We start from the raw sequence: 18,955 nt of genomic DNA on the forward strand, positions 1-18,955 counted from the left end.
CTGCTCCTCTCTGTAATGGGATGTGGTTGGTGGAAGTGCACAGATTAGCAGACAAAACCGTGCCTAATGTTATTAGCCAAATGCTTTCACGGAGCAATGGCATTATGGAACTTCAGCAGAAATGTAAGTCTCACTGACCAAACGGATGGTCTTACTAGGTTAACAGAAAAATTACTTTTATTTTCAGCCCTACCTAAAAACCATGGAGTTTTAGGCTCTAGGCATTCTAATAATAGTGTCAGCAAATAAAATGTGTATGTGTATGTATACGTATATATAAACATACAGAGAAATTCCAATGGCGTTTGATGGTGTACTGAATGTTCTGAAGACCACTATTATTTACTGAAATAAAGCACTAGCAAGAATGAATGCTGTGCAACATAATCAGGGGTCTTTGTTGTTTTCAGAAATCTAATGAATGAACACATGACATCAACTGGTTTCCGACATGACAGGCATATGGTGCTCATAAATAAATGAAAAGCATGATGATACAGTTACGCTGATACCAGTGAGTGGTAACATTTGGTAAGCTGGCAAGTTGTCTATCTTACCTTGACAGCAAAACCACAAAATCTCTAAGTAAAAACAATTAATTGTAACTCATAGCTTTTGGGGCTTCCTCCAGTTAAGTCATGCTACTAGGTTCCAAAAGAAACATTAGACCACTTTTTAATGTATAGTTTTAGATATATTTTTTAAAACCATTAAAATTACACAGAAGGTAATTGTCAGCTACAACAGCCTTCAGCAACAATACTGACATACCTGAGAGAGACTCACAGCAATATAAAACAGTGAAGCAGGACCTAGGTGCCTACATTCTATTTGGATTCAAATCTGAGATCCTGAAAATGCCAAAATAGCCACCTACAATACCGATACTTCTCTCAGATTTTACAGTGGTCTACTGTTTGTGGTACTTAGCAGGACATGGGTGACCCAGGTTCAATTTCCAAATCAATTTATGGGTTTAGGAACCCCAGTTTCACATCTATCCCAGGAATGCCCTACCTATACATCCCTCTTTCCACATGTTCTCACTGCTTGCCTGAACTGTCATGCTTTCACCAGTGGCATCACTACCGCAAAATTTTCAGGATATGGGAATAAATTTATTTCTTCCACACTTGCATTCCAAAGCCGCAACCAGATCCCTAGCAGTAAGTCATCCCGGTGACCCATCCAAAACCACAAAATACATATTTTCTCAAGCAATTGGGATAATGATATTGGTGAAGTTGCCCACCGACCTTCCTGCAGCACAATAGGTGCTGAACAGTCCATGCCTTTAAATCTTCAAACCCATTAGTCTGACTGCAAACTTAGTCAGACATCCAGCATAGCCAGGTAAACAGCATCCAACCAACAGCTAACTTTAGACTCATTTTCATCTCAAAATTCATCCAGCTTCAACAGGTTCCCGTGGTACCTGCAGGTTCCATAGATGAACCTCGGTCTTCAATCTTCACTGTACTGACCCCTAACCCTAGCACAAAGACACAAGCCCTAATCAGGCCAGAACATACCCCAAATGGGTGCAATCTGAAAGAACTACCCTTCTGGGGTGTTTGTGATCACCTCCTTTGGGTTAATACTAGCCTAAAATTTGGGGTTAACATATGGTTTAGGAGAGAAGTACACAATATATTCCTGAACACTAAAGTGTTCAAATGGTCTTTAATTGATTTCCAGATGATAAACCTTGGGCAAGGTTTTATCTTTGGATAAACCTAGAGTTAAAGTGATGATTAAGACTGAGAAACAGTTGGAAAATATTTTTATTTCTGAGGTCTGCTGAAGTAAGATATAGACTGGTGCTACTAGCACCAAATCGGCCCCAATTTGGTCATAAGATAGTAAAGATCATCCAAGAGTTAGAGGCCTGTGTTTGTTTTTCATAGGGTATGCCATGCAAAAATAAAGGCTTGTGTTGACAATGGACTGAATGGACTGGAGTTAATTGCAGAATGGCAAGGTATCACCTCTCTGGGATTTAGGTTAGGATTCCTGAGGAATCCTAAGGCTGGAAAATTGCACCCTAATTCTGTCAGGACCACCAAAGTAGGAAGAGGTCTGATGCTGGCAGGGATGAAAGGGTAAAACTGAATTTTGAGGGGTTAGCCCTCAATAGTAGGGGTTCTCGTGATACGGTTGTGATTAGTGATACGGTTGGGTTAGGGGAAAGAACGGGCCAGAGAACTGTATTTATTCCTGAATTTTATTGGGATTGCCATCTTAAATTGAGGATGCTAATACAGTAGTAGAATGGTTGTAGCATAGCTTACAGGATATATTTTGATCTGTTAATGGCCAGGGTCACTTCTCCCGGTTTTAGAAAAGAGCATGTGTTAGCCTGCCAGAGTAAGATGAAAATTGGGCTGTACATGTACGCTTTGGATCATAGCAGGAACAGTTCTTTTGTTAAGGTTTAGGGACAGAGCTTAGGTCTGAGAACTGGATGGAGAATTGTGTGACCATCTTAATCCTCTAGGGAATATCAAACAAGGAGGGAAGTACTAGTGAGATTGCGCAGGATACTCACAGGACAGCAGCGTCAGCTCTTTAAACTATGGTTAGGTTGAAGATTGGGCTTAAGGTGTGAGAGAAATGAGATTACAAAACTGATTCCAAGACCATTGGGTTTTGCAGTGGCTGTGGTACTGATGATAGTTATGGTTCAGTTTAAGGTTAGGAAAAGCAGGGCAAGAACTGCTGATATTATATGTGAATCCTGTAGGCACCACTGAAATAGGATGAGGTTTGGCACACAGAAAAATCTAATGGGCAAGAATTTGGGCTGAAGATATATTTTCTGTTCCTGTAGGGTCAGTAGACTTGTAGCATTAAGGCAGTAGAGCAGTGCAGTTAGGTCTATTGCTGTGGGGGCTACCTTTCTTAGTTTAAGGCTACGTTTGGCTGGAATCAGGTTTGTGCCTTAGGAGAGAAGAACCAGAAAAGGCTTTACAGGAACCTGTAAAGGCTGCAAAAATAGTAAGCAGATTAGGGACATCGGAGGGAAATAAGCTGTGGGGTTTTTATTAAGACATCTCTTAAAACACTTCAAGTCAATGATGGTATTGTGGTTGTGTTTGGACTTGTGACAGAATGACTCAAGCTAGAGCAAGGGCTGCCTGACTGAAGCCTATCAGAATGCAAGAAGTTTGTCCTTTGTTGGGATATAGATGTGGGAAGTTAGGTTTTGTTTATGGATCCTGGAAGACCTGCTGCTGCTGTTAGACCAAAAGGCTAGGGTTTGGGTTTGAGCCTGTCAAAGTCACCAATCTTCCACTTGGGCTCAAAGTTTTGTTGGGCCATGTGTCTGGGATGAAAGAGGTGAATTCCTAAATACAGCTGCAATTAGTTCTGGGATACTCAAGTGTTGCTTTTCTGGCCTTAATACAGGAGTTTGTGTAATGACTGAAAAACTAGGCTAATTCACCATTCCTGCAGATGCCACAAGACATGCTGGAGTGCTGGGCACAGCAAGGGAAAGGGAATGTGATGGGATGGGCTATGTTTGGGTTTAGGTGAAGTTAATCTTTCAGGTCTGGAAGGGGCTGAGAAGCTAAATGTACTCCTAAGTGGCATGTGTGCTGTTGTGCTCTAGTGAGCGCTGACACCTTTAGTTGGGCTAGTATTTAAGTTCAGGTCACTGGGCCAGAGTTTAAGGTTACGATTAGCCCTTGGAACAGAAGTGGTTAGAGTGTCAGTTTTAACACAAAGTTTCAGACCAACATGAGAGCCATGCCAGAAGAAATTTTGGGGCAGAGTTAGCTGGCCTAACTGGATTCAGGCCAAGGTTAAGGGCTTGTCACAGCTTGAGCTGAAAAGCAACATTTATGTCTGGATCCTGCTAGGGTTGCTAGGCTTCAACCTGAGTTAGTCCTAACATATTAAACCAAATGATTTAATCTGGAGAGTCTGAAGGATCAAGTAGTCTTTGGGGTTAGTTCTAGTGACAGCATGACCTAGTATTGTACAGGCCATGAGAACTAGGATAATCACTGTTGAAAAAAACAAATGGGGCCAAGGTTAGATATAGGGCAACCAGGGCCTAAGTTTAGGTCAACGTTTGGTACTGGAGGGGCTGAAGACCTTTGTGAAAGTCCCTCTTGCAAACTGGTGCATTGCTCCATTTTCTAAGGGAGAGAGGGACTTCACAGGAAGAAGTCTAACGGACAGAGGAAGTAGGAGAAAAAGAAGAGACACCAGTACTTATCAAGACTTTGGGACCACAAGGGAATGGTTTAGAAGTCTATACACATGTGCACATCTGTTTGCCCCAATCTTTAACCTTCCTCCCATCCTTCCTGTCTCCCTGTGAGTCTCCCTTCCCCCCAACTCCCACAGTCCTCTGCCTCTCCATGTCACACAGACGTTCCTTTCTTTTTGTTCCTCTGCATCCTTCCCAGTCCCAGCACAGGGTAAAGGCAGCAAGAGAAGAGAAAAACAAGGTAAGCAGCTTCACCATTTTTTTTTCATCCTGCATCCAAGCCAATAACAAGAACCACCACCATCAACCACCATCACCACTACAACAGTAAAAAAGGAAGTGCTATGGCACCATAGCTTTGCTAGCCTGGGGCGAGAGGTAAGCGCGGGTGGCAGGGCTTTCGCCACGAGCCTTCTGGAAGGGATCGAAACATTTGAGGACTGCCAGCTCCCGGTGAGCCCGGCTCTGCCCGTGGGCTCTCCGGCTGGCCGGGCAGCGGTGAGCGACCCCACAAGACCCTGTCCCCCGGCACTCCCTATTTGCACAAGCCAGGGGCAAACCTGCCTCGGAGGGCACCGAGCCTCCCCGCGGGGCACCCCTGAAGCAGCCCCTTCGCCTGACGGCCCCAAGGGCCGGCTCCCGCCGCACGGGGCGGGGGGGGGGGGGGGGCGCATCCAGCTGTTGCCAACAGCTGTGTGTCAGCCCCGGCTGGGCCGCGGCCGAGCGCGGGGTCCGCCCCGCCGCCGTCCCCGCCCCTGCGAGGAGGAGGAGGAGGAGGAGGAGGAACCGAGAGTGCCCGACCCGGTGGCTTTTAGGGGGCGGGAGGCCACTCAGTTGTTAGCGCCCAGGCCCTGCGCTCCTCTTCCAGCTGCTGCTTCTGCTCGTTTCCAGCGCTACGGCCGCCAGGCTGGCCGCTGCCCGGCCTCCCCTCCTCCTTTTGCCGGTACCTACCTCAAAACCGCCGGAGGCTGCGGGGCTCCGCTCTTGAAGGAGGAGGAAGCTGGGTTTGCAAAGGCAAAAGGGAATCGCATTGTAACTGGGTGGCGGGGGGGGGGGGAAACGGTGGGGGGGGGCAGAGCGGAGGAGAAAAAAAAAAAAAATTTAAAAAAGAAAAAAAGAGCGGGGCTGACCCTGGAAGCGGGTCTCGCCGCCCAGGACCCGCACGCCCCGGCGGCCACGCGTGGGTGCAGAGAGCGGCGCGGCGCGCAGGGCCGGGCGGAAGATGCACACGACGCAGAAGGACACCACTTACACCAAGATCTTCGTCGGGGGCTTGCCCTACCACACCACCGACTCCAGCCTGCGCAAGTACTTCGAGGTCTTCGGGGACATCGAGGAGGCGGTGGTCATCACCGACCGGCAGACGGGCAAGTCCCGGGGATACGGCTTTGTAAGTGCCGGGGCGCGGGGCAGGGCGGGGGGAACGGCGGCCGGGGAGGGGGCAGGTGGACGGCTGCGTGGGCATCGCGGAGAAACTTCGCGGGGGGGGGGACACACACCGCTGCGAGGAGCCGGGCAGCCCCGGGCTCGGGGGACGGGAGGGGCTGTCGGGCACTTTGGCTTTTTGCGTTTTCTCCTTTTTTTTTTTTTCCCTCTCCTCTCCCTGCTGAGGAGTCTGGAGAGAGGCGGGGGGGGGGCATTACTGGAAAAGGAGATTGAGGGGAGGAATTGCCTAATTTCTCGCAGCGCCGTCAGCGCGCCTGTTGCTCCCTGATACGGCCGTGCCGGGGGTTATCTGCCGGCGGCGGAGCCCGGCCCGCGCCCTCTGCCCCGCGCCGGCCAGCGGCCCCCGGCGCCCCGCTCCCCGCTCCACGGCGCGGCCGCCGGGACGCTCCGCTCCACTCGGCTCGGCTCCGCTCGGGTCGGCGGGCGGGGGTCCCTCGCTGCCCCGGCTGTCCCCCAGCGGCGCCCGGGGAGGGGGGGCAGCTGGGTGGCTGCCGTGGGCGAGAGGCTTCTCCTTCCCGGCGGAAAGGGTTCTAATGCGCAGCATCGCCCGTTAAGGTCACCATGGCTGACAGAGCCGCTGCTGAAAGGGCTTGTAAAGACCCCAACCCCATCATCGATGGCAGGAAAGCCAACGTGAACCTGGCGTACCTGGGTGCCAAGCCGCGGATAATGCAGCCAGGTGAGGAAGCGGCCCTGAACGGCTTTTCTCTCTCTACCTCAGGTTTCTGAAGAGGGTAAAACTTTAAAAAAGGTAGTGCCGTCCTGCTCTTCCCTGAAGTACGCTCGCTGTTTAGGTGTGCTTTGGTTTTGATTTTTAAATGCAGCGTGCGGTAATTTTCTGGCTATTTTGTACACGTGCCTTATTTAAAAACCAAAAGCAATCAGAGATAAAGTATCTGCAGCTCCCCAGGAAGACTTCCACAGCTCAGGCACTTCAGTGGTTATTCCTACTGCTGGGAATGTGGTGGCGCTGACCATTTACAGTATCGTTGCAGGGAAAGATTGGCCTAGGAATGAATCGCTTCCAATGTGTGCGGTCTTATTAATACAAACAACATCTTAATGCAAACTCCTCAAACAGATGGGAGCTATTATGCAGACTTGAAAATGAAATGGCTCTTCTTAAGACCACATCTGAGCCAATCTTATGTCCTAGCCACTTCCCAAACTGCTGCTTTGCTGCAAGAGCGGCAGGAGCGCAGAGTGTGTGCACATTTGTGCTCTATAGGAGGCTGCTCTGAATTCCCATGTGCTCAGCCTGAGGAACACTTGTGTGAGTAATTGAGTGCCCACCAAGGAAAGAAGGGGTTTATGCTTGGGCACTTGAAGAACAGAAATGAAGTTAGGATTTGACCCCCATGCTAAGTCCTCATGAGCAGAGATGGCTCGAATTTAAGTCTGTAGAAGGTACACAAATACACTGATGCATAGAAAGTACCATATAATCATTCAACGGCTAAAGTTAGGGACCAGAATGGAGCACGAAATAAAATATGAAAGAAAACCTTGTGCTTGTTGTTTAGAAAAAGTCATTCTTCTAAACATCTCTAGGAAAGAGCACGCTTTACTGTTTTAAGTTTTACATGCACGTATGTGTGTGTGTGTGTACATACGGATTGATACATTTTGCTTTCTAATTTTTGGTTCTACAAAAATTCTCATCACTGGAGGTTGTTAGTGAAGGCTGTTACTCTGCATTTGTGTGTGTGTGTATATATAGCATAAATAAGTGGCCAAAGGAACACCCATACAGAGAATATGATGTGTTTTTGTTGGTAGGTTTTGCCTTTGGTGTCCAGCAGCTTCATCCAGCTCTCATACAGAGGCCTTTTGGGTAAGTCTGTTCAATGGGACCTCAAACAGGGGAGGAAAAATCTTTTTTTAAAAAAAGGAAAGAAAAAGTATGATCCTTGAAGGCCTCCTGCAGTAGCAGCCTTATAAACTCAACAGCAATGCATAAGTTCTCAGACTTATAAATGTCTACCCATAAATGCGCTCACCTTGTCGGTCATGTTCTAAATGCCGCAGCTGAGTCAAGTTGTGTGGGACGTGTCCCTTCCACCTAAGCAGTCCAGTCCCGTATGACCCTATGATAAAACAAGGAGGTATGACTTGATGCAAGATTGCTGTGCCCCATTTCTCTTTTTTCAGCTTGACTCAATGTTATTTATCTCTTTCTAATCTGACAGGGATCGTTTACAGTTAAGATAACTGATCAGAAGGATATGATGATAAGAGGTGGAATAGTTCTGTTTGGAGTTAAACTCTGTAACCAGTAGACTCAAACACAAACAAGCTAAAATGGTGATTAACGATGCATGTATGTTTTTTTCATATAGTCAATAGACCTCCGTGTGCTTTTTTTTATTTATTTATTACAGTAATGAAGTGGTGTTGATAGCTAAACTGTGTGCTTTTATTTAATTGAAAGAGCTGTAGTGAAAGTTTTTTGGGGGGGGTCTTTTTAATTTTGTTTTTGTTGTTGAGGAGTGACTTTGCCATGGGGAGCAAAGGGCCTTTTTTTTTTTCCTTGCTTTCAAGCTGTAGCCTGTGACTTTTTTAACCATATTTTGTAGTGAGTGCTAAATTGTGTGACTTCTTGATTTTTAAGTAAATCAACGTATTGCTTGCATGTTCATAATTTGGGGGGGGGTGTTGTTCTTGGGAGGGGTGTGGAGCTCTTTATTAACAATGTGCGTTCATTTGGGCTTTCTAATTGGAGATTTTTTTTTCTTCAACATGTCTTTAATATGTAGCGCATTTTTCCTTTACTTGAGTACACTATTGCTAAGTAGATCTAACTCTTGCTTCTTATAGGCATATAATTAGGAGGTGAAGTCTCCTTTATACTTTCCATACAGTGTCACTTCACTAATGCACACTGACTGAGAAACTCATTGCAAAATAATGCATTTTGCTAATTAATGAGTAAGCTAACAATAAAGTAGGGAAAATATGTCACAAATGTATTTTGTTTATTTGATTAGAATAGCTTTAGAATATTGTACCTAGCTGTTATTAAGCAGTGATAGCTTCTCAGTAGTTTGATTTGTCAAAATGGTAGGAAACAGTTCCTGCCTTCAAAACTGTAGGAAAAAGTTTTCCTAGAATCTTTATGTAGTTTTCTAAGAGAATGTTGATTCTTCAGAGACCCATGGGGAGGTTGTGGAAAACTTTTTTTCCTTTTTTTTTTCTTCTTCTTCTGATTAGACTCTACTCTATTTTGTTTGACTTCTTTGAAGTGTGAGGAAACAACAGTGTATATACAGTGATCAGTTTATGATGCTTGTGCTAAGGGAGGCAGGAGGCGGAGTGCATTGTCTCCAGAGCTGTTAAAGCACTTGTTGCAAAGAGGAACCAGTGGACTGCCTGGGGATCAGCCGTGGAGAGACTGAGTATTTGCTGAGCACAACAGAAAAGGAGAACCTGTGGCAATCCGTTGCTAAAAGGACTGTGCAAATGTAGGGCTCTTTCTTGCTTTCCTTACCCAGAGCCAACAACAGATCATGTAAATCATGTTTAGGTCAGGGAAGTTCTTCCAGCAGGCTGAATAAGGTTTTATTTCTAATGCAATGTACATAAATCTGAAGAAAAGGAATGCTGGTCACAGGGTCATGTATATATGAAATTGGTCATTTTTAATCTGTGGCTTTTGCCTTTCTTTTACTGTTTGCAAACAAAGATGATGACTAATCCTGCTTCCTCCTCAAAATTTCCAATGACCTGTACCTTTTCTAAAGAATGTAGTTCAGATTAAGAAGAACAGCATTCAAAGAACAGCATTCATTAGGATGAATGAACATCCTCATTCACTACATTTCTTGACAGTAAGAGGGGTTGTTTCAGTGCTTACTTGAATCTACTTTTATTGAAGAGTTCACTGTTAGAGGATGTTACATGGACTGCACTGAAATACACGGTCACCTTAAAGCCTTTCTTCCTCCTGTGCAGTTGCACTTTTTAAAAGTACACTTTACTAACACGCTGTGTAGAATGGGTCGTAGTGGTGATTCACTACCAATACTCTACTAATCCATACACAAAAGCTCCAAATGTTTTGTGGGGTTTTTTTCCTACCAGACTGCAAATTAGTGTGGTGCTGCCATATTCTGGTATGGTCAGCAATGTTTTGATATGGTTCCCCACCTATCAAACAAGAAACTGAAAATAATTGGATTATGTTACATTACTTTTTTACTGAGAAGATGCAGAAGTACAATATTCTGAATTAAGTACAACATTATTGTGGTGGAGGGAGCCAGAAACTAGATTAGCTTCAATGCATGAAGCATTTAAAATGCTGGGAATTTTTCTTTATTCAGTGCTGCAGAGATCAATTCATCCACCAAATAACATTTCTCCCTGCTCTTTACACTCGGCATCTATCTTACTGTTGGTGTGTTTTGTAGAAAGCTATTTGATCACAGGACTGGTTATCTATACAGCTCTGTTTTCAGGATTGTTTATTAAAATACTATCTCTGAATTCAACAGGAATTTATGGAGGGGGAGGACGACTTTGCCTCCTAACATAGCTTTTCTCATTTTGCTTATGTAATTTTTATTTTAACGTTGGTGGGAAAACATGGGGTTACATGGAGGTATCGGCATAGGATATGACTTGTTCTGTTGGAGAGATTTTTTTTTCCCTTTGTTTTCTGTCTAAAACTTGCACCTCAATCAAAATGAGAACATTCCCACTGTTTTTAGTAAGACCAGAGTTAAATCTAAAGTTACTAAGTTCATTATCAAATGGTTTGCTGATACAGCCTGCTTGGTATTATCTTCCAAGAGTTAGGCAATTCTGCCTTTCTTAAGAGAGAAGGAAAAGCCTTCTCTTGAGTTTATGATCAAAAGACCTGTATAATACTAGACTAAGGATAATCTGGAAAGAGGGAATGAAGCTGGAACAGTCAGAAGTTAACCTGCAGAATGCTAAATGTCCTCTTAATAGTATCAGGCACAAATTTAAAAGGAAGCATATTAAGGGTCTTGTATGTCTTGATGCTTACGTAACCTATTTCTGCTATAAGGAAAGCTGTGCATTGGTGAAAATGTACTCTTTAATTATGCTTACAAAACCAGATGATGCCATGCAAGGGCCAAAGAAAAACATTTCATTCAAAGTTAAATATCTGCTTTCACAAGAATTTAATGTTGAGAGTCAATGATGTGCTACTACTGCTGAATTTCTGTATGCCACAGCTCTCTGCATTAGTCTAGAAAGTCCTTTCTTTCTTTTGAAACAATTAGCTTTCACTTTATTATTGCTTATAGGATTATTTTTGAGGTCTTAGTTAAATACAAATCTTTTACTATAACAACGAGAGTCTTAAGGCACATCGCAGGAGTGTATGCCATTCAGTTTTGAATAGCCGAAAGATAGTTACTGCTAAAGTTAAATGTGGCTTTCCTTTTCCTTTATTGCAAAAGCGTAAAACAGTAAATACACATTTCAAAATAAAAACTACTGCCAGCAAAGAAAGCTTAAACCATGTACAATTCTCACACTCTTACTCTCAAAAGTAAAGCAGTAGCTTTTATTTAAAATTAAGGATACTAAGGATATCCAGCGTAACTGGGAATTGCTTTTTCAGCTTTTGACCTGGCAGAGCATTAAAAGCAGTTGGGTTCTGAATGGCTGAGATCTACATGTGCTGGCCTTTGCGCTAGGTAGAAATTTACTTTGGCCATATAAAGCCATTTTACTTGACTCAAAACAGTTGTAGCATGACAGATGATCAAAAATAGCCCCACTGCAGCTTATGCTGTCAATCATCATGTGTGAAATGGCACGGTGGTGAGGAGCTTGCACAGGGTTTATGTTTATTGTAGGGTAAGATGTGGCAAACAGATAATGTTTCATAACTTCACCACCTGTTAGTTTCTTGGCTTAAATAAAACAAGTCACAAGAGTTTAAGTGGGAGCACATGTATCTTTCTGTCTTGTGCAAGGATATGGCCGAGTGTCCTGATGTCTTCAGAAAATCTTAGTAACATCGGTTCAAGTCAACACAAGCAGCTAGATAAGCTTGCTTATTGTCTCTTCTGTTAGAATTACTCTGTTCCATAAATGCTGCATGTAAAGATTCCTTTGATGTGGTGTTAAATGGACTCTTGATGCAGAAGAGGCTCTTGGTGCCTTCAAATTTGGTTTTAAACCTCTTTCCTTAGTACTTAAAAACCATGGTGTTATATTTATTAGGATTGTACTTGACTGGTGACCAATACAAAATGCTTGTGTATGCTCATCCGTTTTGTATGGAGAGCTCAGGTAATGATGTGTATTTAAATGCACAGAGCCAGCTTAAGTATGCTTCAAATGCACTTCTGGCTAATCACTTCATAAATTAGGTGAGTGTTAAAAACCCAACTTATGGTTTTGTTTTATGTTTTCTTTCCCTTCCCAGTCCCTATTTGTCACTTTTTTTTCATTTCTCCCTTCACACAGTAGGAAATGAATTTCATTGACATGTTGGGTTTTTATGATTGTGGTGTTCATGTCTTAAACACGGCAACTGAACATTTCTCTCTGCTAATATTCCTGTTCAATCAACTGAGCTCTTTTTTTCTTAAAAAGAAACCTAGGCCTGACTGTCACTTTATTTTAAACTATGTTTTGCTATGAATCTAGTTGACAGTGTCCCTTCTGATTGAAATGTTTCCTTGTTGACCATTTAAGTAAATTGTGAAGTTATTTTAAAAATGAAACAAACAAAAAACCCCTTTCCATTAAATCTTGAATTTGGAGAAAAGAGGACAGTTTTTACCATTGCAATGTGCATCTGTGCTTACAGTACGCTAAAAGGTTGGTGCAGTCTTTAGAGTTGTCTGTAAAGGTAAAGTTCAGTACAAACTAGCAGTAGATCTGCACAAGCAGTTTTTCATGGATTTGTAAAGATTCACTGACTGGAAAGGAGTTGCATATATGAAGGACTTCTCTGTGGAAATCCATATGCAAGACAGGGTTACGAATGTAAAATGAGAATTATATTGAGTATATTATTTTTAAAAATCATATTATATGATAAAATACAACTTTGAGATGAACTTGTATGTACACTTGTGTGCTAAGACAACAATACAACCAATTTGCAAAACTGAAGGGCTAAGTAAACAAGCCAAGGAAGCAAGTTTTGTGGCTTGGAGACGATGGGAAAGTGTGTGTACTGATCTGTTCAGAATGGTTATTTCTTAAGCTGTAAATTTGTTTTTTGCTTTTGTTAAGCACCAGATCTATTTAGACTTAATCCTATGCCCACCTCCCAAAAAAACTCTATGCTGTATGTCTTGCATAGAAATAAACAAGCTGGCACAAAACAGGACATCAGTGGCCTGATAATCAAACAGGTTTGACCCTTGTGTCCTTACGAACTTTTATAAAAGTGTGATGCACATGTACTTAGGAGTCACTGTTATGGATTTTAATAGCATCTATGTAGCTTCCCCTCAATGGCCTCTTGTGACGGAGTGAGCTGCACTATCGTTCGTTTGGAAAGTGTGATTCTTGCTGTGTTTACCACACTTGTGAACTTTATTTAAACTCCTTTGTCGCCTGTGTTGGTTTTTTTCTTATTTTTAATAAGGGTGACTGAGGTTGCAGAGAAATTAATGTGTGCTGAGTCTGCATAGCAACTTAAGTAGGGTTGCCACAATACACTCTCCCCCCCTGCCCCGAGAAGACTTTACATAAAGTCAGGGTTCAACTATTTTGTTGCCTCATTGGCTATTGTCAAACTCCTTACAGTGATGCTGTCAAATTGCTCAGTTACTAATAATAAAAGTATTGCAGGAAATAATTTTACTAAGAGTCGAGTAGTTAAGTGAGAAGCAGGGTAATAAAAATGGCTTACAGGTGATTTGAAAAACAAATACTGCAATTTTCCAGATGGAATAATCAAGCTTACTCCTTTAGAGTTGTTCCAAAACAGACATCAGTAATCCTGGTCCTTCCAAAGATTTTAATAGCATTAAACATGATATCCTCAAGCAACATTAAACACTCCTATTTAACTCAGCTATAATGCTGTGCTTTGGAGCGATGCATCTCTTCGGGCGAGTGAACTGGTAATTGGTCCATTGAGTCTAGTTATTGTGGCAACCCTATGCACATAACAACAACTAAATTGAGTTTGTTTTAGTTCGGAGTATGGATATGACGCTTAGGCGCTGACTCGCGTACCAACTCTGACTCCCTCTCCCATCTTTCAACAGGATACCTGCTCACTATGTCTATCCACAGGCTTTTGTGCAGCCCGGAGTGGTAATTCCCCACGTTCAGCCCGCAGCAGCCGCTGCTTCCACTACGCCCTACATCGATTACACCGGAGCTGCGTATGCCCAGTACTCGGCCGCCGCGGCCGCTTATGAGCAGTACCCGTACGCTGCCTCGCCGGCTGCCGCTGCCGGGTACGTGGCGGCGGGGGGCTACGGCTATGCGGTGCAGCAGCCCATCACCGCAGCAGCGCCTGGGACGGCCGCTGCGGCTGCCGCTGCTTTTGGCCAGTACCAGCCCCAACAGCTGCAGACAGACCGTATGCAATAGCAGATGGACTCCTGAAGGAAGCTCGCTCTTTCTCTTCCTCTTTTCAGCCTTCCAGTATATGTAGTTAATCAGAGACAATTGATATTAACTAAGGAGCTTTAAGGAAAGCGATGCTATTGCATAACTAAAGATTTTTATTCCACTGTCTTCATACAGTATGCATCCAAATCATGTTGTTAGAGGGGAGGGGTAGTGCGGCATGTCTAGTTTCAAGTATCAAGCCAGAAGAAAATGGGGAAAAAAAAATACTGTACTGTCATGAAAGAGTGGCAGGAGTAGCAATGGGACTTCATATTTTCAAACAAACAAACAAGAACCAAAAAAAGCAAAGGTGTACTTTTTACAGTATCAGGGAAGCAAAACTGCCTTTTATAAGTAAGAAAATGGTATTTGAAAAGTTTGAACCAGGGAAAAAACTGAGTCAGCAATATGTAATCTTTATCAATTTTAAGAGGAAACAAGCTTAAAGCACTGATTGTCCTTTCTAGCTTTCAGAAGTTGTCTTCGTGAGATAGTACCTTCTCACTGTCTCACTAACGGGCATCGAACAACCCAAGGAAGATGGCCGGCTAGTAAGATGGCGGACAGGCACCAAAGTTATTTTCTTCTCTGTCCTCTGGATGAGTGGAACTATGGAGCAAGTGATGTGGAAGTAAGGGGTGCAACAGCTGTAGAGACAATCAATAACACAGACAGTTCTGGACAGAATACATCACTCGTGCTCATGTGATGAGCTTGTCACATCCTAATCCCTCGCCCCATCCTGTTTCACTTTTGGGAAACTTTAACTGCTGGTGTCAGCTATTCTGATTCTAAAATAGGATCAGCCCTTTACTACAACAGCCTTCTCTTTCTATTTATTGCATCTATTCGTAACTTGTGAATAAAGGCAGGAAGAAGCTTAATGAATTAAAACCTTTAAGAACTGTTTTAAGGGAATTTTCTTTTCTGAAACCATTTGTACAATTTTAATATCTATTTCAGGATTATATTTAAAATATTTATTAGCAAACATACAGTACACAAGGTGACTTTTGTTACCAAGACTGCAGTTCTTGAAGGGTTAATGGTATGTGATTTATACTGTGCCTTAATTGTTATGCTATTTAAAAAGAAATATTTATTTTGAAAGTTTTACTATGCTGCGCTCTAAAGAAAGCGACTTTAGATGTGACACTGTAAAATTATGTATTCATCTCATGGCATAAATTATTTAGTAGGCTTAGATGTAGCATATTAAATATTAACCTAATTAACTAAGGATGTTGACTTGGATTTATTTAAATTCAGTATGTGCACTGTATGAGGGTACTCTTAAATTAACACTTTAGGTTTTTAAATAAATATTGCTAGTTCATTCTTTTTCCCTCTACTAGTTTTTCATGTAGACCTCTCAAATACATTAGTGCCGTTTTCTCACTCGTGTATGTAGACTGACTATTTTTCCCTTTGCTAGAAAATGCTGCTTTACATTGTCCTGTGAAACTACAATACTTGCAATTTTTATTCTTGACCGAAATGGAATTTAATATTTTACACTGTATTGGATTTTTTTATACTTGAACAATTTCATACAAGGGAAGACAGGATAGCATTTTTATGGACTTTATCCAATGTCACTGGATTTATTTTAAGTATTCTGAATACTAGCCAGTGTTATAATGTAGACATTACTCTCCTGTGCATATTATTTATTCAGTATGTATATTGCTTTACAACATTTCAGATCTCTTAATCTATTCACTTGTATTAAAACAATAAAAAAATATTGTCACATCCCGTCTAGTGATGTTCTTGCTCAAATTGTCTTAGATCTTGTTTAGTTAAAACTAGGGGGGCAACCTTTTAAGTAATTTTCCTGGTATGTGGGGTGAATAGTAGCACATGCACTGACTTTAAATACACAGACTGATATGAACTGTATTACATGGAGGAAATTCTACAGAGAAGATGGAAAAGATCCATCTTGAGAGTTATCATAAAATAATTCAGAGTGGTAGGGACTTTGGGAGGTCCCAGGTTGCTTATGGCTTTGTCCAGTCAGGTCTTAAAATCCTCCATGTGGAGACTGCACAACCCCTCTGGGTAATCTGTTCCACTACCTAATTGACTCTAAAGGTAGACAACATTCTGTGCTTTCCCCTCATCAACAGATGAAGTCATCTCATCACAGGAGGCAAATAGGTTGGTCTGGCATGATTTACCCTTGTAAATCCATGCTGGCTATTCCCAGTCACGACCTTTTCCTTCCTGTGCCCAGAAATTACTTCCAAGATTGCTCATTCCATGATTGTTCTGTAGTTCCCTAGATTGTCCTTCTTGCCCGTTCTGAAGATGGGTGCATCATCTACCTTTCTGCAGTCACAGAAGACCTCCCCAGTCTCCATGACCTTTCAAAGATGATAGTGAGCAGCCTCACAATGATGACAGCCAGCTCTCTTCGTACCCATGGGTGCAGCCCGTCTGGTCCCGTGGACTTATGTGGCTTGAGATTCCTCAAGAGGTCACTGAATCAATCCCATTCCACACCTGGCAGTTTCTTTTGTCCTTGAACCCTTCCTATAAGTACAAAGTGTTATTAAAAGCCTAAAGGCCAGGGCACCTTTTTGCATATCGTACTTGAACTGGGAAGTATTGAAGTAGCTGCTCAGATCCAGTTGATGATGGATTTGTAATCTTTAGAAATACTCAACATTTCAATATCAATCCAAGCCACTCATGACCAAAAGCAGTTGCTACCTGATGCCTGAAACAAGCCTGTGTAAAATGCCTGACAGTCTTGGCCAGTTCTTTGAGGAATGGGGGGGATGTTCATATAATCTTCATATTGAAATTCATTACTGCAGCTGTCACTCTTGCAGTGACTTCAGCAGAAGCACAGGCTTGACTGCAGAATTTGAACTGTTCTTTCATCCACAAAAGTGGTCTTTTTCATCTGCAAAAAAGGGCAGAAGTGAAATTGAAGTGATAGAAAAGACTTTTCCTGGTCTTGGGGTCAGACTTCATTTCACCGTGGAGGATTATGAGGTTCAGTTGTCCAGAACTGGTACACTCACATCGTGGGCTGATGCTGTCATGTTCTGTTCTTAATGAGTGCTTATAGCATGGCTGCTGGCAAGTGTTGCTGAACTGCCTTTTGCAATCTGACCTTAAGATCTGTGACCTTGCAGGGCACAAGGTAGTGTTCTTTCTGCTAAGAAGCCTGTAAACACCCAGCAGGGAGGTGAGTAGGAAACACTTAATAAATGCCATTTTCTACTCTGTTCTCCCATTTCCCCGCCCTGGTCTTCCCTAGAGAGGGTCTGCCTACAAGATGTGGTATCAAGTAGGAATTAAAACCAAAAGTCCCTCTGAGTGGAAGACAGAGGACACTGATGGCTCAGGAAGTTGTGTTGCACAGTAACCTATTATTTGATATAGGATGAAGAAAGCATCGTTGCCCCATTTATATATGCCCTGACAACATCCTTGGGCCTTCCCCTGCCTCCATCTGGAGGTGACAGACACCCCAGGGTGGGGCATGAAGGGGAATGCTCGCTTCCCTGGAGGGGCATTGCATTGTGGTAAGCCACAACAGTAACAGAGTAAGTTTATGATTCAGTTTATAAAGGTCAGCTGCATGCTGGCTCTATAACTTGACAGATTAAATAACCTCAGCAAAAATGTAAATGTGCAAGTTCCACTAGCAAACCTAGCTTTGGGCATACAACATGAACACTAACACTTGTTTTTGCTAAATGAGTAGCTGAACAGACTTTTGTACATAAAATACACCTCAGTAACACCTCACATACTCAAAACAGCAATAGTTGATATTACCAGGACCAAAATAAAATAACTGAGAAATAACAGCACTTAATTGTGAAATACATGAATACTCAGCAAAAATGTTAGCATTTTACTTGAGACATGGCATATATGTAAGCAGCAAGGAATTGCACACAATACAATTTCCAGTTGTGTTTCCAAAACCTTCAAAAGAGATTTTTACACTGAAAAATGACCAGTGCTGAGTTCCTTGCAGAGGGAGGGGAGGAAGGAGAAGTTGAAACTAGGAACCATTGATAAGGAATGTGTAGATTAAAAAAGATGTAATACCTTGAAAGGTTACATTGATGATGTGGCTGCTAGAATTGTAGTTTTTCCTAATACTTGTGTTTTCCTATTAACTAGTGAACATAACTTGGCATTACTAGAGTTCATTTTATGTCATTTTTACTGCAACTTTCAAACACATGAAAGGACTGTATTAGGATTAAAATAATGATGAAACCATTCAAAAGCACCTCTTAGTCTTGTTCATCAGATGCTAAGCCATTTCAAATCGAGCAATTCCCTAGTTATGCTCAAAACTCTGGGAGAAAAAGCATTCTATTCTGAACCTATGTTTCAGTTCTAAAGAGCCTGCATGGATGATTTGAATTGTCTTCAGTTCAATTTCAATTTATTTTCCAGGTTTTTGGTATAAATACATAAGCAGTGTATTCAGATTGCAAAGTATGTAACCTTGGTGTTTTCCTGTGTGCTTGAACTTCAATTAGGTTATACTTCCTCAAACTAGCAATAAAACAGGCTCTGGGCAAAGTCTAACTGCAAAAATCTCAGGCCCTTAGGAAATTTTTTATGAAAAATTTATGAGCAAGTAAAAACTGAGGATTATGATGGAATTTGGCCTTGTAACTATCACCAAAATATGCAATGCTGTGAACGGGATACAGTAAAAAGAATGGCAAGAATAGGATAATG

At 42.4% G+C, this 18,955-nt stretch overlaps 1 protein-coding gene and 1 long non-coding RNA gene across 3 annotated transcripts in view; one reads left to right on the plus strand and one right to left on the minus strand.

The window, feature by feature from the left end:
- The first annotated feature begins 5,285 nt into the window (after positions 1 to 5,285).
- On the plus strand, positions 5,286 to 15,985 carry RBM24 (RNA binding motif protein 24). Of its 2 annotated transcripts, XM_052813508.1 has the most exons (5): positions 5,286 to 5,609; positions 6,221 to 6,344; positions 7,445 to 7,499; positions 13,879 to 14,073; positions 14,698 to 15,985. In XM_052813508.1, exons 1-5 carry the CDS (start codon positions 5,442 to 5,444, stop codon positions 14,717 to 14,719), a joined length of 564 nt encoding a protein of 187 aa, XP_052669468.1. In that variant the 5' UTR covers positions 5,286 to 5,441; the 3' UTR covers positions 14,720 to 15,985. The 2 variants fall into 2 exon arrangements, with proteins under 2 accessions (XP_052669468.1, XP_052669395.1); XM_052813435.1 differs by having other exon boundaries at positions 5,287 to 5,609; positions 13,879 to 15,985.
- Positions 15,632 to 18,955, minus strand: part of LOC128153815 (uncharacterized) — a 28,124-nt gene continuing 24,800 nt past the window's right edge. Inside the window, exon 4 of the long non-coding RNA XR_008239115.1 lies at positions 15,632 to 17,144. This is a non-coding gene — a long non-coding RNA (uncharacterized LOC128153815). The remainder of the gene's footprint in view (positions 17,145 to 18,955) is intronic.

This window comes from Harpia harpyja, chromosome 1, assembly GCF_026419915.1.
Source record: "Harpia harpyja isolate bHarHar1 chromosome 1, bHarHar1 primary haplotype, whole genome shotgun sequence".
NCBI lineage: Eukaryota > Metazoa > Chordata > Aves > Accipitriformes > Accipitridae > Harpia > Harpia harpyja.